Raw genomic sequence first — 26,937 nt, 5'->3', positions numbered from 1 at the left:
GCTCCTGTTTTGGCCATTGGGCAAGGAAGAGGCAAGAAGAGGAAGGCTCCGTCTAAGAGCCACCGCAAGGGAAAGTCCCGAGATGGTTCCTCTTCTAGTGGGACCAAAGTTGATCCCGCTAAGCCTAAGCCTAACCCTAAGGAGGCAGAGTTCCATCATTGCCATAAAATAGGGCATTGGAAGAGAAGCTGCCCAGACTACCTGCAAGCCATCAGGGAAGGAAAGATCAAGCCATCTTTCGCAAGTATATATACAATTAAATCTAATGACTCATCTCATGCTATTTCTTGGGTCCTTGATACCGGTTGTGGTTACCACATTTGTTCTGATTTACAGGGACTAAGAAGAAATAGGGATGTGGAGCATGGAAGAATAAATCTAATCATGGGGAACAGAAGATCGTCGCCTGTGACCAAGATTGGAGTGTATTCTTTAGTGCTTAGGAATGGTTTATCTTTAGATTTGAACAATTGTTGCTATTCGCCAGAAATGGCTAGAAACATCATTTCATTTCATGGTTTGTTTAGACAAGGTTTTAGATTTTCTTTTAATAATGAGAATGGTTCTATTCTTGCTTATCTAAATGGTGTCTTATATTTTGAGGCAATACCATGTAATGGAATTTATGAAACTGTTATGATTGTAGATAACTTAGGAAATGATGTTTTATGCATGGATTCTTCCAATAGTATGGATAAAGCATCCTTGTGGCATTGTCGTCTTGGACATGTCAACAAGAAGCGCATAGCCCAACTCCAAAAGGATGGAGTGTTGGAGTCATTCGACCTTAGGGAAGATGACACATGCGAGTCTTGCTTTCTTGGAAAGATGACTAAGTCACCCTTCACAAGTACATGTGAAAGGGGTGAGGGTCTATTGGACCTAATACATACCGATGTATGTGGACCGTTTAGATCAACCACGAAGGATGGGAACCGCTTCTATGTGACTTTTACCAATGACTATAGTAGATATGGGTATATCTACTTAATCAAGCAAAAGTTAGAAACGTTTGAAAAGTTCAAAGAGTTCAAGAATGAAGTGGATAATCAATTGGGCAGGAAAATCAAGATGCTTCGATCCGATCGAGGAGGAGAGTACCTAAGTCTTGAGTTCCACGACTATCTCAAGGAGTGTGGAATAGTTTCACAATTGACGCCACCTAGGACACCGTAGTTGAATGGTGTGGCAGAAAGGCGTAATCGAACCTTGTTAGACATGGTTCGCTATATGATGAGTCTTGCTTCACTACCTATCTCTTTTTGGTGGTATGCCTTAGAGACTGCCACCCATATCCTTAACCGAGTCCCTACTAAGAAGCTTGCCAAAACACCTCACGAGATGTGGACAGGGAAAGCTCCCTCGTTGGCACATATCAAGGTTTGGGGTTGCGAGGCTTTCGTAAGACGAGATACTCACGACAAGCTTGAACCTCGAAGTGAGCGATGTATTTTCATCGGCTACCCGCAGACATCCTTTGGATATCTCTTCTATAGACCAAAGGACAATGTGGTCTTCGTTGCGAGGAGAGGAGTTTTCCGAGAGCGAGAACTCATAAGCCAAGGAGACAGTGGGAGGCAAATCGAGCTTGAAGAGATTCAAGAGTCGATAGATGAAGGAACCTCTACCGCTGGCACTCAACCCGAGGAGGAAACTCCGGTTGAACCGATTGACGAATCCTTACCTCTTAGACGTTCCGATAGAGTTAGAGTTCTACCCCAGTTTTATGGTTTTCATATTACTACCGAAGGGGACACGTATATTAGTGATGGTACACTAATAAATCTTGATGAACCTAATAGCTATAAGGAAGGCCATGGCAGGCCCGGAGTCTGCGAAATGGAAAGAGGCAATGGACAGCGAGATCCAGTACATGTATAACAACCAAGTTTGGAATTTGGTTGATAATGTGCCCGGACGTAAGACCATTGGGTGCAAAATGGATCTTCAAGAAGAAGACCGACGTGGATGGAAACGTACACACATATAAAACGCGATTGGTTGCGAAGGGCTTTACTCAAACTCCCGGAGTTGACTATGATGAGACCTTCTCACTAGTTGCGAAGATAAAGTCTATTAGAGTGATGCTAGCCATTGCCGCATTTCATGATTATGAGATTTGGCAAATGGATGTCAAGACCGCTTTCCGTAATGGGAAGTTGGCTGAGGATGTTTACATGGCTCAGCCAGAGGGGTTTGTGGATCCGAAGCATCCGAATAGAGTGTGTAAGCTTGAGAAGTCCATTTACGGACTTAAGCGAGCGTCTCGCAGTTGGAATCTTTGCTTCGATGAGAAAGTCAATGAGTTTGGATTTGTACGAAGCGAAGATGAATCATGTGTATATGTCAAAGCCAGTGGGAGTATAGTAAGCTTCCTCGTTTTGTATGTCGATGACATACAACTTATAGGAAACGACGTCCCGACTCTGCAGGAAGTTAAGTACTGGCTCGGGAAGTGCTTCGCTATGAAGGACCTCGGAGAGGCTTCCTATATTTTGGGAATAAGGATATTGAGAGAACGAAGTAAGAGACTAACAGGACTTAGTCAGAACACTTACTTAGATAAAGTAGTAAAACGTTTTAGTATGGAAAACTCGAAGAAGGGAGAATTACCGATACAAAGTAATGCCAAATTGAGTAAGACTCAAAGTCCGAGTACCGAAGTTGAAATAGCAGAAATGAGCCGAGTACCATACGCTTCCGCAGTTGGCTCAATCATGTATGCTATGACTTGTACTCGCCCTGATGTAGCCTTTGCTTTGAGCATGGTTAGCAGATATCAAGGGAACCCTGGCAGAGCCCATTGGATTGCGGTTAAGAATATCCTTAAGTACCTTCGGAGGACGAAGGAATGGTTCTTAGTCCTCGGAGGGAGTGATGACTTGAAGGTGCGAGGGTATAGTGACGCCAGCTTTCAGACCGACAGGGACAACTACCGTTCGCAGTCGGGCTGGGTCTTTACCTTGAATGGAGGAGCAGTGACTTGGAAAAGTTCCAAGTAGGAAATCGTAGCTGATTCAACGTGCGAATTAGAGTACATTGCAACGAGCGAAGCGTCGAAGGAGGCAATATGGTTAAAGAACTTCATAGGTGATCTTGGAGTTGTACCTGCCATAAAGGAGCCCATGGAGATTTTCTGTGATAATGAAGGAGCGGTTGCCTTGACCAAGGAACCGAGAGATCATGGTAGATCTCGACATATCGACAGAAAATATCACTTTATTAGACATCGTGTAGAAGAAGGACAACTCGTAGTGAAGAGGATATCATCAGAAGATAACCCAGCATATCCGCTTACGAAGGGACTGAGTAGGGTTAAGCACTTGCAGCATGCTAGGAGTATTGGGCTGAAGGATGATATTAGTATAGATTAGATAGTAGTAGAAACGTGTAATAGATAAATATAATTAACATTTGATGATTAAATAAAATAGTATTATTTATGAGTAATGTTACTGTCTAATGTTAATTATTTAACTATTGTTTCATTTTGCATGTTTTGACTTCCAGAATAATTGAGTTTATTAAGAATAATCGAATTGTTCAAATTGTCCACAATCGTTCATATGTTGGAAGTAGGTATGATTGAAGATTGTCATGAATTGGTGTGTAGATTGTCTAAATGGTATTAGACATAGCAAAAGTTTGCTGCAACGTTCATGAGTGCTTATGAACTAGTTTTGAGCATTGGAACAAACCCGCGCTTGCTGGAATCACCTTATGGAATGTGATAAAAAGGGTGATCGCAAGACGATAATATCATATAGTCTTAAAACCAAGATATATGGTTTGTTATTTGTTAATTGGTTGTACATTGATAATGCGAAACCGCATCAGTAACTTGATGTTATAAAACGCATTGTTGTGTATAGTTGATTAATGAATAAGTAAATGCATATAAGTCGAAGTTTATCTGTTACTTTTATCCTAAGAGGGTAAAAGCGATATCTCGGCCGCTCGATGATTTGATTTGACTTATGTACCGAGCCCGGTCAGAACTGAATTGATGTGTTCGATTAAGTTCTATGTCGAATAAATCGGAGATCGAGAAACCAAATGCTAGACAAATGAGTTCCATACAATTGTCAGCATGATATCTAAACAGATGACTGTACGATCCCTTATCTGAAGGACAAGATTGATTAGATCAGAGTTTGACAGCGTCTTTGCGAGCTAAGATTGAAATAGTGTCTAAGGATGCAACTATATTAGGCAAGTATTTGACCCGGTTGTGCATGGTCCTTTTGGGTTGCCTTCACCATAGCAACTTGACAGGATGATTTATTATGAGAGGAGAAATATTATTAATATATTATGAGAATAATATAAGGAATAATAATATTATTATTTGATTAATATAAGTCATAAATTAATTAGGAATTAATTTGGTGACTTAAAGAGATTAATTAAATAAAGGGGTATAAACTGTCAATTGTATGATAATTGGACTTTGGGCTATAAATACCTTAAGGATAATAGTGGACGATTTCTAGGGCTTAGGATAAGCTTAGAATTCGTCCAAGGGCTTATCTGTTAGGGTATTGGATTGCTTAGGGCCTAAGTTATCCAATTAGGGTTTAAGGGTGAAACCCTAGGAGCCTTACAAGTATAAAAGGACCCCAAGGGTTAAGGAAATTGACACTTGTGCTTTAGAAAGAAACCCTGGCCGATTTCTCTTCCCTCTCCTCTCTCTCAAATCATCCTCTTGCTAGTTGGTGTTTGTAGGCCATTAGAGGAATGACAATTGTGACTCTAAAGCTGCAAGAACAAGAAGATCAAGCAAGTGATTCAAGGTAAACTTCTAATTATGATTTCATATTATTATTAGCCATAAGAAGTCTTGGATTCAATGTATGTTCAATTAGAGAAACCTAGATCCAAGCATTAGGGTTGCATGTGCACATAGGAATGTTCATATGGCTAAAACCCATCAGAGTACATACCACTGATGCATCATTAATCTTTTTTCAACTTGAACAAACATACAAGGCATCAATATAATAGAAACCAATCAAGTCTCTGATACCACTGATGGGTTTTGGTCATAAGAACATCCTATGTGCTCATACAAACCCTAATGCTTGGATCTAGGTTTCTCTATTGTACATGCAAGTTATCCAAGACTATAAACCCTAGATCTAGCATATGATAAACAATATAACATATAATTAGGGTTTAGATCATACCTTGATTGTTATGTAGCAATAACAATCTCAAATCCTCGTTGTAATGACTTTAGAAAGCTTAGAGTCACAAATGTCACTCCTCTAATGGTTTACAAACACCAAGAGCAAGAGGATGAAGAGGAGAAGAGAAGGAGGCTGCCCAAAACGTGTGGAAACCCTAGAAGGCAGCTTGTCCACGTTTTTGGGGCATAAGGGCTCTTTAAATAGTGAGGCTATTAGGGTTATCTAACAAAGAAACCCTAATTTGGATGCTTAAGCCCCAAGCAACCCATGGACTCCTTTCCTTAAAGGCATTGGACGATTTCTAATGGGTTTCCGCATAGAATTCGCCCACTCCTTAATATTAGGCAATCCATAGCCCAAATTTCAATTATCTTATAATTACAATTCCAGTCCCTTGAGTTTAATTAATCTCTTTTAGTCACAAAACTAATTACCAATTAATTCTTGACTAATATTAATTAAATAATATGATTTCTCCTTTAATATATTATTCTCATAATATATTAATAAATCATATTTAATCCTTTTTCTCCATAATTCATCCTATCAAGTTGCTTTGGTAAAGGCAACCCAAAAGGACCATGCACCATCGGGTCAAGTACATACCAAAATAGTTATGGACTTAGACACTAATCCAACAAGTTACATGTTATGTGTTATGCATTCCGGGACAAGCCCGATGTCGGGGTAAGCCCGATGTATGTTAGTTATATGTTATGTGTTATGTGTTCCGGGGCAAGCCCGATGCTGGGGTAAGCCAACTGTATGTTATATGCTTATGTTATGTGTCTATGATATACGATATGTTGTGTGTATGTCGGGGCAAGCCCAATTCCGAGGTGAGCCCGATGCCCGATGCGCTCGGATGCCGGGGTGAGCCTGATGCCGGACAGGAGTCCGATGCCGAGTTCGTCCCGATGCAGTTAGGCGAAGTCCCAAGGTTATGTTATGTTATGTGTTTACGTTATGCATTGATGATATGTGTATATGTGCACCGAATTACGGTCCGATGTCGGGCGGAGCCCGATGCAGTGGGCTAGGCTCAAGTTATGTGATTACGTGTATGATATGTGGTAGTTTGGGGAGACTCACTAACCTTCGTGCTTACAGTTTTCAGTTTTGGTTTCAGGTATTTCAGTTTTCAAATGAGGAGCTCGGGAAGATTGCAGTGCACACACCATTTGTTTCAGTATGGGATATTTATACTCTGATATTTTGATAGATGTTATCATATATTTTGACATGCGACTTTGATACATGACGTATGATTTTTATATGACGAGGATATTTATGATTTTATTAATGGTTTAAAACAAAATTTTCAGACTTTATTTTTAGGATGTTTCACCTATAAACTTACTTTTTCCTGAAAACCAAACGAACTCAAATCCAAAATTCGTAAAAGGCCCGAACCAACGCCTTTACCGATACCCTTGGGATCCAAAGCACAAACCGAACCCTTTCATCACATAACCAACATTACCCACATCCAAATGGGTCTAAACCTTTCTTCCCCAAGCCCCTAAGCTTTATGATAACTGACGATCGGGCCACGGCCCCGAATAATGAAGCGATTCGAAACCGAGTGTTACACTAAGCTTTGTACAATTTGTGTTTATATGTTTTCAGGTACTTCCGGTTCAAAAAGGAAGGGTCCGACCTGATCGCAACGCATCCACATGTGTCCAATATTTTATGATTTTGGGATAGTACTCTGATAACTATTTTTAACTATGATATATATATATATATATATATATATATATATATATATATATATATATATATATATATATATATATTATGGTTTTGTTTATTAAAAATAATTTTTTTCCTTAGTATTTTTGGGATGTTACAGAATACGCTTGCATACAGTCGAACCTTGCCCTTCTCACTAATCGATGAAGTTCTTGAAAAGCATTTATAAACAATTGGGTAAGCGTTAGGCGTAGTGAGTTCCCCAATATAACATATACCGCAATACACATACATGCATACAGACGGGCCCTACCCAAACTATATAATGGATCTTGCCCAAACTACCTAATGGGCCCTGCCCAACATACATAATGGGCCTTGTCCAAACTATGTAACGGTCGTGCCCAACATACAATACCATACATAGAGACTACACCTTAAGTTCTACTTATACATACTCTTTAAAGCTTATACTACCAACTCTACTCTACTAGCTCTTATGTCCTAACATACGTGGATATATATTGTAACATATGGTATAGTGAGATAACTTACCTGGATAGTTTCTTAAAAGATTAACAGCTTTCCGGGCGATTCACTGGTGAGCAACACACCTAATAAGTATTAACCTATATTACTATAACTTATTAGTCCCTATGGGAATCTGGTAATGAAGGGCTATATCCTTCACTAATCCCATTAAATATTGAGAGTTCTATCAAAGAAGGATCGCCTAGGCGTGACAATTGGGAGACAATATCAATTCGACATATAGCTTTTCTGAAATCCAACAACCAATCCAACATGACCACTCTTGGCACCTCTCTCGTAAGTAGATTAATCAGTATAATGACTTGGAATCACTGATAAATTTTATTTGTAGGTTCATGATAATGACTATGAACATAGATATAAGTTACACTTGAATTAAGATAAGTGCAACATAACTTACATAGATTTTAGTGAAAACCGGGAAATTGTACGGGCATAATCCCGACCTGAAAGCTTCTATTTTATCGGACTCCTATATATGTTAGATCCCCGCTAAATTACCCAAGAAACCAAATAAAATTGGACTCAAGAGATCTAGAGGTTTGAGAGAGTGTTAGGAAGTCTGTGGGTGAGAAATTAGCTAAAACCGCACAAGTTTATACAGGCTTTTGAGAGGCACACCACGCACATACAAGAGGCACACCGCACCCTCTTGTCGAGCTTGCCCCTTTCAACCCTCTCCACGTGTCGCTTTCGCATCTCACCACGTCATCTGGTTGACTCCATCATTGGCCATGCTACATGTTCTCTTTTTGTGGTGTCACATGTCTCATTCTCGTGGTGCCGCATCACCTTTTCTCAAGAGAGAGCCCTGTTGGATTAGGTGTCTAAGCCCATAACTATAATTGGTATGTACTTGACCCGATAGTAGCATGGTCCTTTTGGATTGCCTTCACCATAGCAAGTTGACTGGATGAATAACGGAGAAAGAGGATAATTGTGATTTATTAATATATTATAAGAATAATATATTAATTGAGAAAATCATATTATTTAATTAGTATTTATCATAAATTAATTTTGAATTAATTTGGTGATCAAAAGAGAGTATTTGAACTAAGGGGACTGATGTTGTAATTATAAGATAATTGCAAAGTTGGGCTTATGGATTCCTAAGGAAGGGATGGACAAATTCTATGAGAGAGTCCACATAGATTTTGTCCATAGGGCTTTCTGGAAGGACCATGTGGGCTGCTTGAGGACTAAGCAACTGGATTAAGGTTTTACCTGAAACCCTAGTAGCTCAGCTATATAAGGAACCCCATGGATCCCTAAAATCGGCCACTTGAACCCTAAAAGGAATACCAACCGATTTTGAGCCTCCTAAACCTCTCTCATATTCTTCCAACTTGCTACTTAGTGTTTGTGATCCATTTGAGGTGCAACAATTGAGTCATTAGGCTCTTGAAGGTCAAGATTTACAAGTTACAATCAAAATGTATTCTTCTAAACTTGTATTATGTTATTATTTCCGAAAATTGTATGCTAGTTAGGGTTCATGCTTTGGATAACTTGATTTGCATGTATAACTTGAGAAAAACATAGATCCGAAGCATTAGGGTTGCATGTACACCATAGGGATGTTGTAGTGCTCAAAACCCATCAAGCCCGACTGCCGAGCATACAACAGGACGCACTCTAGTGCTGACACATCATCAACACAGTGTAATTATCACAGATCTTCAAACGGTCATAACTTTCACATACGAACTCCGTTTTCGATGTTCTTTATATCCCCAAATTCCTCTCAACGAGATCTACACCTTTGATTAAAGTGTCATCAACCAATTCTTACTTTAACTAAACTCATATTTAGATCGGTTTCCACTGTTAAAGTCCGTACGAAATTAATAAGTCCTTCATACGAACTCCGTTCTCGACTGTCTTTATATCGACGGGTTCATACTCACGGGATCTTCAATTGCCGTTTAAATTATTTTGGTTAACAATCAACTGTTTTGAATTTCGATTTCCATGCTTGCACTATTGCGTTGAAACTTTAAAAAATATATCTCATGAATAACAATATATGAGCTATTAAATTAATTCGTCGTTGAGAATTGAATAGTATAACATACGAAGATCTTTTATCCATATCGAATCCAAAATTGGATTCCCGGGCCAATAAAAAATTCCTTTATTTATCATTTTTTCTGTTCTTTCTTTGATTTAAAAATTTTCTTATAATTTAATCCATAACAATTTTCGCATTGAACCCACAAATGCCGGAATTGTTGACTTACATCAATATGAGTAGAACTTTCTGGTATAATTTGATCACTAGTTGTGATATCCTCGTTTTAACTACTTTTTTCACTTTTACTACAAATGGAACTAGAAATGTAATTGTTACTGAAATTATTGTTACTGGTTATGATCTCGGTTTTACGGCTACTACGAATTTCATTTAGATCACTTGGTCTAATAAGTAATCTATCAAAAATTCTCCTTTTACGATACGCAGAGGCGTTTCGGTTTAATTACGATACTTCGAAGAAACATAACTTCTTCATACGAAGTCGGGTTAAGCATTCTATATATCTACAAAAATCGTATCGACGTTTCTTACATGTTTATGACAAGTACTTGGTCTAAAGAGTAATATATTTCTATTTCAAAATTTACAAATGACGGTTTATATTGAATTCTATTGAAAGGTGAAAACAAGGTGTTACATGGTCAGAGAGAGAGAGAAAGAGTTTAATTTTTAATTTTTATAAGAAATAATCCATGTGGACACCAACTAATACAGGCAATCGGAGGACCTCTCTATTTTTCGAATATTCCTCCATTTGATGTGTAAATTGAAAGGTTAAGGAGATATCATAAAAGACCTTTTAAAACAAAAAAATGTTGTATGGTATATATAATGATATTAAGGGTTAATATTATAAAAACCCTAAATTTTTAACGCGTAATTGGAAAAAGCCCTGATATTTTTTTATTATTGCTGTGGCCACAACTTTTCGTAAAATTATCACTCTAGCCCACTTAACGAGTTTCATGGTTAAGTTGATTAACTTTTTTTGCAAAATTAGTCCTAAAAAGTTCAAATTTAGTCCCTGAGGTTTGAAAAAAAATTACACCACATGATTTTTTAACTTTATTTTTCGTTTTTTGTATACTTTATTTATTTTCGGTTTTTTTTATAAATATATGTACATTTTTTATTTTCTTTATATATATATATATATATATATATATATATATATATATATATATATATATATATATATATATATATATATATATATATTACTTATTTTCATTTTTTAACTTTAATTTTCAACAAATTTTTAAAACCTTTTTACCTTTTGTTTTCTATTTTTTAGTGTATATATAGAGTATATTAGAGGTTTTTGTTTTAGGTTTTTTCATATTTCTTTTCGTATTATATTTTATTTTTTTCATCTTTTTATTTTCTTATTTTTTTTCTTATTTGTTTTCCAATTATTTGTTTTTTTTTGTATTGTTATCTTTTTATTGATATTTTTCAAAAAATATAAAATGTATTAATATATTAGAGTATATTACAATTTTGATAATTTATAGTTTTTGTAATCGTTTTTTATTTTTATTCAAGTAAATAAAGTAGTTATGTTTATATTTGTAATTTCGGTCCAACTTATTTTTTTTCTTTATTTCTTTAGTGCTATTATATTTATGTTACGAAAAAAATGAAAATTACAAAAAAAAATAGTTTGTTTACTAAGAATTAGTGTTTTAATGTGTTATGTAACTTGCAAATTATATCATATTTCTATATGTGATATCAATAAATTAAATTCAAAATAATATTTTTCAATTTGATAATAGACTAAAAAAAATAATAATAATTGTCGATCTTTATAAAAAAACTTGTTATAGTAATTTATATTGAATTCAAGTTCGTTTATTTGAATCAAAGTAAATAAAAACATTAGAAAAACTATAAATAACTAAAATAGGAAAAAAAATAGAAAAAAAAATATGTAATATGAAAAAACCTTAGGAAAAATATTATAAAAACCACAAATAACAAAAAATAGAAAAAATAAAATAAAAAAATAAAAAGGTGAAAAAATAAAATATAATACAAAAAGAAATATGAAAAAACCTAAAAAAAAACTCTAATATACTCTATATATACACTAAAAAATAGAAAACAAAAGGTAAAAAGGTTAAAAAAAATTGTTGAAAAATAAAGTTAAAAAATGAAAATAAATAAAGTATATACATAAAAAGAAATAAAAAATGTACATATATTTATAAAAAACCGAAAATAAATAAAGTATACAAAAAATGAAAAATAAATTTAAAAAACCATATGGTGTAATTTTTTTCAAACCTCTGGATCTAAATTTATACTTTTTAGAACTAATTTTACAAAAAAGTTAGCCAACTTAACCGTGAAACTCTTTAAGTGGGCTAAAATGATAATTCTGCGAGAAAGTTGTGGCCACAACAATAATAAAAAAAAATATCAGGGTTTTTTCCAATTACACGTTAAAAATTTAGGGCTTTTATAATATTAACCCATGATATTAACACTATATTTTTTTATTCTAATCCTCTCTAATAAATGAAAGTTTTTTTGCCACATGTTAATCTCTAATGAGTTTTGACACTTGTCATATTGTGATTTTTTTTTAAATAAATAATATCAACATGTCAATTTATGGTTTTTTTTTCAATTTTTTAAATTAAAAAGTCATATAATCTTATACTTATATATGTAAAGTATTAAATGTAATAAATATTATAATAAATTACAATTAATATGTTTCTTAATTCCTTATTTTAAAATTTTATTTTAAACATTATTTATTATTTACATTTTAATATATTTTTTTTTAAGTAACCCGTGTAATACACAGATTTTACACCTAATAGATATTGTAACGCAATTATATATTTTTTCATTATGATAAAAGTAATTTGGATGTATGCTATTCGAAAAAGCCACTATTTTAGAGTTTATTTATTTATTTTTTTGTTTTTAACATACCAAATTTTTAAAGATTTTCCATTTTTTTAGCATTTTATGTTAACAAATAAAGTCATAAATTTACAATTAATAAAATCAAAGTTTGAAGATCTCTTTTAGTCGTTATATATTTATAGAACATTTACACTTTTAGAAGATATTTATTACCATATCAATACTCTTGGATTTATTTTGGGAAAGGAGAGTATAAAGAATAATAAAAATAAACATTAATTACCTGTGAAATAATAAACGCTGTTCTGCAGCAACGGAGTACTCATCAAACTTCATCTTCTTCGTACATTTTACGAGAGAGCGAGAGAGAATCGCATTTGCATATGTGATTGATAGATATATATCGGGAGAGAAGAAGATGAGATTCATTATAGGTAGTAATGATTGCGTGTTTTTCTCATACAAGCATTATCAAATAGGGATTTTGATTTCTCTTTTGAGTTTATCGGTGATTGATGTTGTAAAAGGTTCGATCCACGAATATAAGAATGAAGGATTCATACCTCGATTCAATTCCTTCTTCGTTCATGGAGGTAGTGAGGGAATGTATGCTTCTAAGGTACATAACAATGGGTCTACCGAAGATAAACCTATAAATGGCAAATCCTTCGTACGGTACAAACCTTTTTCCTTCTCTAATTTTGATTTCTGATCTACAGTTTAATCCTAACGTCTCGTGCTTTGTGATGCGGTGGAATCCATTGTTGCATTGAAATCAATAACTGATTATCAGATTTCCTTATGTGTGCGTAGGGATAAAGCTGATAGCTCCCAACGAAACGTTTTGACTTAGGGGCTGTTTGGCAGGATCTGAATTTTTAAGAGCTGAATTTTTAAGAGGTCTGAATTTCTAAGAGGGTCTGAATTTTTAAGATCTGAATGTACAAATGTTGTTTGGTTGGAACCTCTGAATTGCAATGCTGAATTATAAAAATGACCATTTTACCCTTCTGTGTTTTTTTGCTGAATTTGACATTTTTTATTATAAAATAACTGAATCAATTTATTGAATAATTATAAAAATATATACAAACACCGTATAAAATCCAGGTTAAACATAAAACAAGATTAGACATAAATCCGAATCAAACATACCATTATCATTTCTTGATTATACCCAAAGCAGTTAATTGCAATAATACAAGAAAATCAAGATTTCATATCACAAATGACAAACCAATTTTTAATTGTTGTACCCAAAACAATTAAAAGCTCCAAAATAATGATAACCTAAAGTAAAAAATCTTCTCTTCTCTTGTCAATTTTCACTTGTTTTCCAAAATACCCTTTTGCGTAAACCATAATTTCTTTACTTAAATTCACCACATGTTCAATATATAGCAACGTCTTCAAATTTCATCAAGGTCTTCAATATTTATGTAAAATCACTTGTTTCCCAAAATACCCTCGTTATTTTGTTGAACCTTTGTAACTAATACAAATAACAAATTTACAAAAGATAAACAATATTTATGTAAAATCACTAAAACTCAAATACATAAGAAAGTATAAATGCAAACTTTTAGGGGATTAAAGAAACTACCTGCAGTAGGTGTATGAAGGTAGAAAAAATGATAATCTGTTTAAAAAAGTTAACAAGACAAGTAAAAAAGGAACATGGGAAAACTTGACAATATATATGCAAAATTATAGTGACTCGATTACGTTAATTCTCATATGTTTTTTCTGTTCATCTTCCACATCTAACAGTCACATGTAAGATTCTTTGCATGCACAACACATCAAATTGTTAATCATTTTTTTGGAAAAAAAAAAACTCCTCAATAACTAATGTTGATCCTTTTCCAGCGAAACACCATAACCTTCATTTTAAATGCCTAATTATAGTAGTAGTCTAAGGAGATAATCATCAACTAAATAATACATCCAACATATTTCTGAATTTCTTGAGATTGCACCAAATCAGATTTCAGAAAAAGAAAAAAAACAAATTTTCACCTCAATTCCATTCCTGTGCAGTAAAATTGAAAGTGGTCAAAAAACCCTAGCATCCGATCAGACTTCAAAATCGTGTATCATAGCTAATAACAAATTAGGGGGAATGGTTTCATGTGTAGACTAGAAGAATAGATTTCACAGAAATCGATTTTAGAAAATTAGAGATAAACAAACCCGGTGTATCAAGGCGGTTCAGTGGCTATCGTCGGCGCTGTCGAGGCCAGATACCATCACTGGCGACGATGGCATTGTTGAAGACTCGTGTGTGTGAGGTCGAAGATGGGGGCGGCTATGCTGTCCGAGGTCAACAACGGGAAGATGTTGGCGGATTTGGTCGGTGATGAGAGAAGATGATCGGCGCTGGAGTTGTTCGGATGTGGGAAAAGAACAACGAGACAATGAATAGTAGAATCGATTTGTGTTGATGGACGAATGTGTTTGAGGGCAAAAGAGGGAAGAGCGTGTTTCTTTTTTATTCAGATATAAGCTGATATCTGAAAGTTTAAGAGGCTTCTGAAAGTTTAAGAGGGTTTAATTCATAGGCTACCAAACACTCTTAATCTGAATAATTAAGAGGTTGCCTCTTAATTTGTCAATTAAGAGGCTACCAAACAACCCCTTAGATGCCAGATAAACAGTTATCTGATTCCAAAACTGATATACGTTTTACGCTTTTGAAGAAAATTTACTTACTGCATAACTACATTATGTGCAAAAAGAATAATTTGGTGTTAAAATGTACTAAAATCCTTTGTCAATTTGAATTAGAGAGATATCTTTTACTTCAAACTGGATCATCATTTACTTCCATGAAATGTAAAGTCTTACTCATTCAATATGCCATATGATTCAAGGTTCGAGTCTATCATCTTTCGAAGACCAAAGGAGGTTGCTGCTAAACAAAACGAGATGCAACAGAGTACTGGTTTGGTTGAAGCTATACTCGTTGAAGTGAAAAACCGTGATAAAATTGGGGGTTCATATTTAAATTCAAACGCTATATGTTGTACACCTGAACTTGCAAATGATGGTTCATGTAAGGTAGGAGAAGTAATTATTCGTCAAGATCCTGATAACCCTGGCTGGCCTAAACGTATTCAAACCCCATTTGAGGGCAAAAATGAAGAAGCAAAGATGTTGTTACAAACCGTTGAGATCAATAGAACAGGAATGTATTATCTTTACTTTATGTTCTGTGATCCACAACTCAAGGGCACAACAATGAGTGGAAGAACAGTTTGGAGAAACCCAAACGGTTATCTACCAGGGAAGATGACACCATTGATGCCATTTTTTGGATTCATGTCTCTAACTTATCTCATTCTTGGTCTTTTATGGTTTCTTCGATTTGTTCAACATTGGAAGGATATAATCCAGTTGCATTACCACATCACAATGGTTATTGGTCTTGGAATGTGTGAGATGGCTCTTTGGTATTTTGAGTATGCAAATTTCAATGCCACAGGAAGTAGACCAATTGGAATTACTCTTTGGGCAGTTACTTTCAGTGCTTTTAAGAAGACTTTCTCTCGCCTTCTTCTTCTAGTTGTATCAATGGGTTTTGGTGTGGTGCGACCCACTTTAGGAGGTGTAACATTGAAAGTGTTGCTTCTTGGTTTGATATATTTTGTGGCTTCTGAAGCTCTTGAACTTGTTGAAAATCTTGGAAATATCAACGATTTTTCTGGGAAAGCAAGAGTCTTTCTTGTCCTACCTGTTGCTCTACTGGATTCTTGCTTCATTCTTTGGATCTTTTCATCTTTATCTAAAACTTTGGAAAAGCTTCAGGTATATTCACTGTTAATTCTTTCTGCTTCATTTCTTGATGAACTTTGATTTAATTATTTTCTTTTTATGTAGACACGGAGAAACATGGGTAAACTTGAACTATACCGAAAGTTTACTAATGCTTTAGCTGTATCAGTTTTAGTTTCTGTTGCTTGGATCGGCTATGAGGTACATTTAAAATATATATATTTTTTGAAGGGTTAATGACATATATGGGTAACAAAGTATTTGGGGTTTAATCTTTTATGTTTTTTTATTTAGTTGTACTTCAATGCAAGTGATCCCTTGAGTGAATTATGGCAAAGAGCTTGGATCATACAAGCTTTCTGGGCTGTGTTGGCTTATGTACTATTGGTGGTGATATGTATTCTATGGGCTCCTTCACATAATCCCACAAGGTATAAATTAATCTTTGACTCTCAAAAGTCAAACATGGAATCGTTGAGGGTAATATTGTCATTTTGCAAGCGTGCAGGTATTCGTATTCGGAGGTTGAGGACATAGAAGAAGATGGCATATCTTTGACCGGAGGTGGAGTCAAAGTTTCAGGAGACTTGATAGAGAGGAAACCTGCAGTCATTACAGATCATGTTTTTGAGGTTCTTGAAGAAGACAAAAGGGAATGATGCTCTCTCTCTCTCTCTTAGTCTTATTCTCAAGGTACTATTTTACTTACGTATTATGTTTTCGCTCAAGAATTGGAAATATTTATTCATTTTTTATATACTTTTGTAGAAAATATAATCAAACGTATGAATGGCATCATCATCATCATCAAAGTTCAAAGAAGGAGCAGCCTGTGGTTGCTTGAAGTGAAAAGTCAACAGGCGATTTAGACACATATTTTTAACCAATTGATGTGGATCATTATTATGTATATTATACAAGTGGTCTTGATCCCTTGTATTTTCAGTTGTTGATTTCATTTGTTAGTTTTCAAGTTTGATTGATCATCCTCCCCCTTATGATGGAAGAAGTAATGTTTAGTCTTTAGTAAGTTGACTGAAATCTTATGTGTGAGGAGGATAAGGATTGTTCTTATATGTAACAGGTTATATCTAATTTCTTTTGACCCATCATCACTTTATATCGTATTCGTTTGTTATCAAAAGAAATGAAAAGTAAGAGTCACTTGTCACTTGTTAGAAATTTTCGGGCCTTTATCGTAGGATGTGAATTCTGATAACTAGTATTTGGATAATGTGTTCAAATCACGAAATTATTATTATTATTATTATTTGAAAGTATCACATTAATTACTCTCAAATGGTATTTGCAAATTTCTTTATTTTTGAAGAAATGGTTTTCTTATTTCTTATCCTTACAACCAATAGCTAGGGATGTTCGTTCGGATGGATCGTTTAATCCGATCCGATCAAGTGAATCCAAATTAATTTCGGTTTTCAAAACATAGATCCAAATAATCCAAACTAAATTCAAATCCGATCCGATCCAACCAAATTATAATTCGGTTGGATCGGTTTTTTTACAATTCGGTTTTCAAGAATCAAGACATTTCAACAAATATATAACTTTAGTATTAAGTTACTCTATAATATTAACTAAAAAATATTGTTTAATTAGTTGTGAGTTACAACTTATAAATAACTATCAAGAAAAATATATTATAGTTTACTACTTTATAGACAATTTTTTTTATAAGAAGTACATATTAAAGTATTATAATAGATTAAAATTTTTTATAAACTAAAAGAATAATTTACTAAATTTATAAATTATTAAAGATATATATTAAAAAGAACAAAATTATAAATTGCAATTCGGTTTTTTTGGACTATTCGGTTTTATTTTAGAAACCAAAACCAATCCGAAATCCAAAATAATAATTCGGTTTTGCTAAAAACCAATCCAAAAATCCGAATATCCGAACCAAATTGTCCGATCCAAATTGTCCAATTGGACAATTCGGTTTTATCCAAATAATGAACAGTCCTACCAATAACGTTATTATTTAGTGAACTTATTGGTATTTTGAGAAATAGTTACGTAAAATTACATATTTTAATCAAATATATTTTATAAAATCTATCTATTAAATAATTTTATTTTACATGTCACAATTATTAGTTATCCCATATTACATTAAATGATATAATATCTGAAAAGAAAGAAAATAGAAACAAAACACATTGATGCATTCTTTTCCAAAGAATCTTATGCCAAAGGATGCGCAGAAGAGTCCCATCACCTGCTAACGTGCAATGTGTCCTCAAAGCCTAACAATCCATGCCTTCTCTAAATATCCTTGGCCCTTGCAAGATTTCCCATCCACCACACCATCTTCTTTTTATCCTTTATCACAAAAAATTTATGTGAAATATACTTATAAGAGTCGTTAAGTTAATTTGTTGCTGATTTAGTGTAATATCACAATTTAATGGAGTGCTTTGTGCTTGGTTAGAACCCCCTATTGGTTCTTCTATGTGGATATCAATGTTACCCAACTCAACTTGAAATCCCAATCCCATTCCCGAGTTTATATATATATATATATATATATATATATATATATATATATATATATATATATATATATATATATATATATATATATATATATATATATATATATATATATATATATATGGGATAATGTCATAAAAAACCTTAACTTTGACAGAAAATGTCGGTTTTACCCTTCGGCAGATTTTTGATTCGTTAATACCGCAAACTTGTCATTTTTTTGTCGGTTTTGCCCTTGTTACCTGCAATAGCAGGTTTCCAGGTTACTATGGATTATTTTTTGCGAAAAAACCCTTAAGTTTACAAATATTTTGCAAAAAAACCCTTAAGATTATAAACATATAAAATATAAATATATATTCAAAATTTTATAAAACTAAATAGTTTTCTACTGAAACATATTTTTAGCTTTATGTACGGGAAATTTTATATTTGTTTGATATAAAGTTTTTATATTTAAATTTTAAAAAAGTTATCTAGTTTTATCAAAATTAAAAATATTTATTAATTAATATTTCAACTTTTCAAAGCAACATTAAAAAATGTCTGGTAGCTAGTAATAATATGACATTAGTTACACTCAATTAACTTTTTTAAAAGAAAAATAAAAATGTTTTATATGTTTAAAAGGTTTGTATTTCAGAAATAATAAACTATCATATATTTTATAAAAATAAATATATTTATATAATAAATTAGACGAATATATTTATATTTTATATGTTTAAAATGTTTATATTTATTTTTGATGTTTAAAATGTTAATGATATTTTTATAAAAAAATGATAATATTATTATGTATTTAAACATATAAAAATTATGATATGTTAGTATTTCTGAAATACAAACCTTTTAAACATATAAAATATTTTTATTTACCTTTTAAAAAATTATTTGAATACTTGATACCATATTACTAATATTAACTATTTTAGCATAATTAATTATAAACTAAAAAATATTTTTTTAATTTTGTTTTGAAAAGTTGAAGTATTAATTAAGAAATATATGCAAATTTTGTTAAAACTAGGTAACTTTTTTAAAATTTAAATATAAAAAGTTTATATCAAACAAATATAAAAGTTACTGTATGTAAAGCTAAAAATATGTTTCAGTAGAAAACTATTTAGTTTTATCAAATTTTGAATATATATATTTATATTTTATATGTTTATAGACTTAAGGGTTTTTTTTGCAAAATATTTGTAAACTTAGGGGTTTTTTCGCAAAAAAAATAATTCATAATAACTTAGAAACCTGCTATTGCAGGTAACAAGGGCAAAACCAACAAAAAAATGACAAATTTGCGGTATAAACGAACCAAAAATCCGTCGAAGGGTAAAACCGACATTTTCTGTCAAACTTAAGGCTTTTTATGACATTATCCCTATATATATATATATATATATATATATATATATATATATATATATATATATATATATATATATATATATATATATATATATATATATATATATATATATATATATTCCTCTCATATTCAACCTTACTACTGTGTAAATAAATTTAATTTCGATGTCTAGCATCTCGTATACCCTCCCTACGGAAATGGCTTTAGCATTTGGAAGAAAATTATTGTTTCAGCATTTAAAGGTTTATAGAATATTCCACTTTCCTATCTCTTTGAAAATTGAAATGGATACACTTGTGTAACATTTTTACGTGAAAGTTAATCAAAACTTTATTTTTTTCTTTAAAAAATTATCGAGAGCATGAATTTTTGATGTCCGTTACTTTCTAAATCCATGCACTTTTCTTAATTTTGTTCAGTTCAAGAACACATCTTTATGGATCAAAATTAATATAACTATTCCGCACCAACAATATAAAAACTCAATAAACTATAACTATAGACTACAAACAGTCAAGTGACCAAATTTGTAATTAATTATTATTTTTTTTTAATGTTTTTTATTCATTCGCTTGAAACATATTATTTGATTTTCATACATTTCATTTTAACTAAGAGAAAGAATAATATAAGTAGATGGACTAATATAAGTGTATAAAAGTCAAAACATCTGCTTTTTAATGGATGGATAAGAAAATACACCTTCATTTTTATATTTAATACTTTTGTTAAAAACCTCCGAATTCAAAATTGATGAGTTTCCTGATTATGATCGTATTTTTGAGAGTTTTTAGTTTTTAGCTTTTAGCAAAAAAAAACTCGATTTTAACAAAAGACTTCGTTTAATAATACAAACTTTTAGCTTTTTGGTTTAAACAAAAAGTTCAAAATCTAAAAAACTATTTCATATAGCGTTTAAAAAACAATTGGACTTTTTTAGTCAATTTCTAAAATTGTCTTTAATTTTAATTGTCATCTTGATTCTTATTTTAGACGGGTGCCATTTTATGTAATTTTACATATTTCAAAGGTTTCAATTACTTTTTGTTAAACACTCTAATAAAAGTTATAGTTTCCTGCTATCACTTAGTTTTACAAAACACCCTCATATATATTTGCAATACCGGCCTATGAAAACGATAAATTCAAACGTATAAGAGGATGTTTTGGACCTACAAACTAAAAAAACAAAAGAATACCATACACGGTACTGAAAAAATGAGACTAATTGTCGGCCTTGGATGTGATATTTATAGGTTTACAAAAACATTCAATTATTTATGTAGATTAAAAAAATCTTATTATATCAATCTTGTTGAGATCCATCCATACCTTAAAAATAATAATAAGTTATTCTAATGTGTGTGTGTGTGTTTTGTTTTTGCCGTTGTTGCTTTGCTGGGTAGCCTTATATAATAGCCGTCCTCGCTCTAAGATTGTTTATGACATTATATGAAAAGTATTAAAATTTTGAACCATTAAAAGAATACTATTTTATTTAGAAATGAACTTAAAGAAGAAAAATCCTTGTCGATTACATGTTTATAAGTTGACTAAAGGTTACTTCTTTATAATGTTATTTTTTCATGTCGGCGAGAATAAATATTGGTTTCCAATAAGAAAACCATATGTATAATAGTTGAAATAATTAACCATTACTTTATAATTTGTTTAATTAAATTTAATATCACAAAAGGATATAAGTTGTATTTGTCATTGAGCTTTTGAAAGTTTTTAAGAAAAAACTCAAAGAGAGTTTTTAAGAAACAACTTGAAAACAAGAAAAGTTTTGTTTGACACCATGATATTTTTATTTTAAACAACTTTGAATACAAAAGCTACTTCCAGTATTTGTGAGCTTTTAGCTTTTCAGAATTTTTACTTTTTAGTTTTAATTAATTTTATATATTTAAAAGCTAATAACTAATTTTGGCAAACTTAAAATCTATAACTTTTAGCTTCCAAATAAGCTAGCAACTAACAACTTCTAGTTTCTGGCTGCCCAACATGTTTCGTCAAGCATGCCATGTTCAATATCCAAACTATTTTTCTTTTCAAAATTGTACATGTATATGTTATCAAATAATATATTGAATGGGATAATTATTTAATTTTTTGACATCCATTTACGAGGTGTTTGGGACTTTGGATTTAAGTGTCAAATATAATTATCATAACTTTAAATATCAGAAGCGGAATCACACAATTGTTAGCTAAATTTAGGATACACTTATAAAAAATAAATTCTTTTTTATGTATATTCGGAATCAATTTTATAATAAAAATATATATAGCTTTGATCACAGTAATAATTTGTAAAACAAATCACTAAATAAGCAAGTACTCGCGTCATAATTTCTTTCTCTCTACATGTTGATCTCCCGGGTTGCACGAAAATCAAAGATTATATTTATATCATATCATAACATATTATTTTGGATAAATGATGTGTGACATGTCCCATTGATGTGTTTATTCCAACCACTCGGCACATAAAATTCACAAAAAAACAAACACAAATAACAAAACATATGATCGAAATTTATATAAATACCCACAAGTAGAACATGAGAGAGAAAGAGAGATAAAGAGAGAGAGAGAGAGAGAGAGAGAGAGAGAGAGAGAGAGAGAGAGAGAGAGAGAGAGAGAGAGAGAGAATGGGGGAGAGAGAGGAGACTCCATTAAAGCCACCACACTTTGTGCTCATCCATGGCATAAGTGGAGGAAGTTGGTGTTGGTACAAGCTGAAAAGCATGATGTACAACTCTGGATATACGGTGACTTGCATAGACCTCAAAGGGGCAGGCATACATCCTTCTGACCCTAACACAATCCTCTCCTTTGATGAATACAACGAGCCTCTTCTTCATTTCTTATCTTCCTTGTCTCCACATCAAAAGGTATGTACAACTCTTTATGCCTCATGTACAATATCCAATGCATATGAGGATGCATTGCTCTCAAACTATACTACAAACCATGCATTGTATGTATGATTCAAGTGTAATAAATTAATCATATTTTATGTAAAGTTTGTGCAAAATTGGGTGTGAAACAGAAGGAAAGGAATTGGAAGTTGGCTATTAATTTATCCATTTAATCATAATAATTATCTATTTGAAATGATGCACCAGTTATTTGACTTTTTGTTACAAAATATATAAACACTCTTAAATAACACAAAAATGAAAAATCATTACTATAGGTGATCCTAGTGGGACATAGTGCTGGGGGATTAAGCGTGACACAAGCAACTCACAAATTCCCGAATAAGATCAGTCTAGCTGTATATGTTGCAGCAACCATGCTTAAAAATGGTGTTTTAACAGAGCAAGACATTAAAGATGTAAGTGTAGATACTATACATCGTTATATTTATTAGTTAACTATATAAATCTTGATTCAGTCTTACAACAAGTCATTATTTCCATTTATGATAAATATTTTTATAGTTATAACGTTATTGTTCTTCTTGTTATGCATAAACGCTTTTAAATATACATGAGGAAGTGGTCTTAACCAAGTCTAACATCTTCATATTTCTTTAATGTTTATTATTTTTTTTAAAAATTTATATTAACTATATATAAATAAAAAAGAGAAAAAGAAGCTTCTTTTGAAATGCATTATGTGATTGTACGGCACTTGGGAATAGATGCGATAGTGGGTTTTGGACTTTGGTGACGTGTAGATAAATAGTGGGGAGCTGAATACTATGCTTATTTTGGGGCCAACTGTTCGTCATTTTGCCTTCACTTTGGTGGAAGATATTCCATAGCCCAATAAACCAAACGAATAAGGGTTTAAATGTTTTTATTTTGTTTTATATATAATGGTGCTTCATTTGTTTCTTTTAACTTAATTAAACCAATTTTATAACTATATAATATATTTAACTGATTAATAACTTGGTTACATAATTCATTTTAATTACATAAACTGGTAAACTAACAATATGGTGAAAGTTTGAAGAAAAATAAACCTTGTTGAATACATCGACAAAATCACAAAAAATAGAACATTCTTGCGTAGACAATCATTTATCCAATGTATCAAAATGAAAAGAAGAAAAAAACCCTACATGTTATTGTCATGTTTTTCGGTCCTAAACTTAAAATATGATTAAAAACCATTTTGTTAGATAAATTCAGAAAAACTATAAAACATTGTCATATAAACACACATTTAGCTCTTATATAGTTATGTTAGTCCCGATAGAAAACTTAAATCTCAAATAAATAATTATTACAAGTATCAGTTTTGAATTTAGACTTCTAATCAAAATTTAATTTTCGTAACTTATAAAATAATTTGTAAGTTAGCTAAAATAACTTATTGATAAATAACGTAGTAGCTTAGTTGGTATGAAATAAGTCATAATCCTAAAAACTAGTTTTTTCAGTTAATATGACAAACAAGTCTTAGTACTCTTTAATTTTATATGAGCACCAATACACTGTTTGTCTTTTGGACCATTTTTATATTAGCATTTGCAATTATACTTTTGAAAATTGTCCATGGTATCATATTAACAACTATTTTATTTTTTAATTAATATATTTACTATTTATAGATAATAATCATATAATAAAGAATAAATCGAAATAAAAATATTTATAAATTAAATAAAAATAATTATAAAACTATATAATAACCAAATAAGAATATATATTTAATTTAACAAAATATAAGTTAGATATATAAATTAATTAAATATAATATTAAAATAAGAAAAAGTAAATTTCAGAAATGGTCTGGACCTTTCAAATGGTGAAAGACCAAAACCTTAGCTGGCTTGCAAATTTGATTTGAGAAAGAGACTTGAGAGTGGCCTGGCCTCTGTGCATGCTCTGAGTTTAACTCGAACTCGAAACTTCTATTTCTTTTTCAGTACTTTCACCTTACCTTTGTTAGTTTGTTCAACTCTATTAATATTAAATTAGATGTTTTTGTATTAAACCAACTTATTTAAAAAGCAATTGTAGAAGATTTACAACCATATACACAGAAAACGACTTAACACAAGCAAATTACACCTAAAAGGAAAGTTAACCTAAAACTAAGACTTTTAATTTGCAAAACCAAATTTTCAACTTTTGCATTGTTTACAACTTTTGCATCGTTTAGACTTTGAATCAACACTTGGGTTTTTAATATGTCAAACACAAAGAAGTCATCCCTTATAGATTTAGATTAGACATTACATATTAGAATTTAAAATGATACAAATTCGTATTTGTATTATAAAACAAGGATAATACAATTTATTTTCTTTAAATTTTTCGTTAAAATGTAGGGAGTTCCTGATTTATCCGAGTATGGTGATGCTTATGACTTGGAATTTGGGTTGGGTGTGAATCAGCCTCCTACGAGTGCAATTATAAAAAAGGAGCTACAACGTAAAATCCTATATCAAATGAGCCCTCCTGAGGTATGGAAAGTTTACTATATTACAAAACTATACATAATTTATTTGACAAATCGGAAGTACGAACCATTGAATATTTCTTGGTCACCGAAAAAATTAAAAAATTAAAAAAGTAAAAGAAAAAACTCGAATTAAAGAAAAAGCTTCATTCGGAAATCGGAAGTACCGTCCATTGAATATTTCTTTTAAACAATAAACTTATAATCCACAATTTATTTAAAATAGCTTTTGAGAGCTTTTAGAAGCTTTTAGTTTTTATTTTATTTCACACATTCCAAAAACTTACATATGCTTTTGACAAACAATTGTACACAAATAAAACCATAGTTTTTATCTTTCAATTAGTTTTACCAAATATACTAATAAGTGAAACTCCAAACTTTTAGACATTCTTAATAAAGTTTGGATGGTTATAAATATTTTTGGTGATACTTATAGTTATTATTTTGACAAAAGTGTTTGATAAAATTAATTGTAAGTTTTTGAAAAAATTGTAAAATGATATAAATATATGAAAATTAGAAACTAAAAACTGAAAACTCTTAAAAGCTTTAAAAAATTAGTTGAACTATCTTTTAGATTAGAAACTTTTTGTTTGGAATAAAAAAAACTTTAAACTCATACATCCATTTTTCTTTGAAGTTAAAAGTTAAAAACTCTTAAAATTTTTTGCAGAACATATCCTATAGGTATTAAGAAGTTTTCACAAACCAAATATTAATATGTTTGATGATCATGTATTTTGTAGGATTATACATTAGCTTCGATGCTATTAAGACCAGGGCCCATTTGTGCATTACTAAATGCTCAGTTTCCAGAAGTTAATGAATGTGTAGAAAAGGTGCCAAGGGTGTACATTAAGACAATGTATGATAGAGTAGTGAAGCCAGAACAACAAGACAACATGATCACAAAATGGCCACCTTCACATGTTTATAGTTTGGAGAGTGATCACAGCCCGAATTTCTCAAGTCCTTTTGCATTGTTTGGGTTATTGGTTAAGGTTGCGGCTTCAATTAGTTGTACCTAGAAGATTTTGGTTTAGTTAGGCTTGATTTTGTGTGGTTAAAAGATATCATAAAGATCCTATACTTTATTATGATGTAATTTATTTTGCTTGATAATATGGAAGAAAAAAACAACACAATAAACGTTTTATAAGTTACTTTGGTTTTGAACTTGCAATGTTTTCGTTCACTTGAAATGTATCTCATAATTTTAAGTATCCAATAGTTATAATAGTTATAAGTTACTTTTGTTTTGAACTTCTAATGTTTTCATTCACTTGAGATGAGATGTATCTAAGGTGTTGTTTGTTTTTTGTAAAAAAATTCTTTAGACTTCTTATTGCTGCACAACACAGCACGCGTACAATACTTTTAATCTTGCAGTTTGTTTTTTAGAAGTTTTAAAAGTTAAAAACCTCTGCGCGTGTTCTGTTTGGCGTAACATTTGTATTGCTCTTCCAACCTCTTCTTCTTTC

The 26,937-nt window shown here is 31.6% G+C and overlaps 2 protein-coding genes across 2 annotated transcripts; both read left to right on the top strand.

Moving 5' to 3' along the window:
* Positions 1-12,633: 12,633 nt before the first annotated feature.
* On the top strand, positions 12,634-17,255 carry LOC111919653 (uncharacterized). Its single transcript, XM_023915221.2, has 6 exons — positions 12,634-13,035; positions 15,234-16,167; positions 16,240-16,335; positions 16,429-16,565; positions 16,643-16,827; positions 16,903-17,255. Exons 1-5 carry the CDS (start codon positions 12,779-12,781, stop codon positions 16,791-16,793), a joined length of 1,575 nt encoding a protein of 524 aa, XP_023770989.1. The 5' UTR covers positions 12,634-12,778; the 3' UTR covers positions 16,794-16,827; positions 16,903-17,255.
* Positions 17,256-22,626: 5,371 nt separating this feature from the next.
* Positions 22,627-26,632, top strand: LOC111919652 (methylesterase 17). The gene is made up of 3 exons (XM_023915220.3): positions 22,627-22,926; positions 25,323-25,457; positions 26,203-26,632. Exons 1-3 carry the CDS (start codon positions 22,684-22,686, stop codon positions 26,482-26,484), a joined length of 660 nt encoding a protein of 219 aa, XP_023770988.1. The 5' UTR covers positions 22,627-22,683; the 3' UTR covers positions 26,485-26,632.
* The last annotated feature ends 305 nt before the right edge of the window (positions 26,633-26,937 follow it).

Source organism: Lactuca sativa, chromosome 8, assembly GCF_002870075.4.
Source record: "Lactuca sativa cultivar Salinas chromosome 8, Lsat_Salinas_v11, whole genome shotgun sequence".
NCBI classification, from domain to species: Eukaryota; Viridiplantae; Streptophyta; class Magnoliopsida; order Asterales; family Asteraceae; genus Lactuca; species Lactuca sativa.
This window is presented reverse-complemented; position numbering and strand designations above follow the sequence as displayed.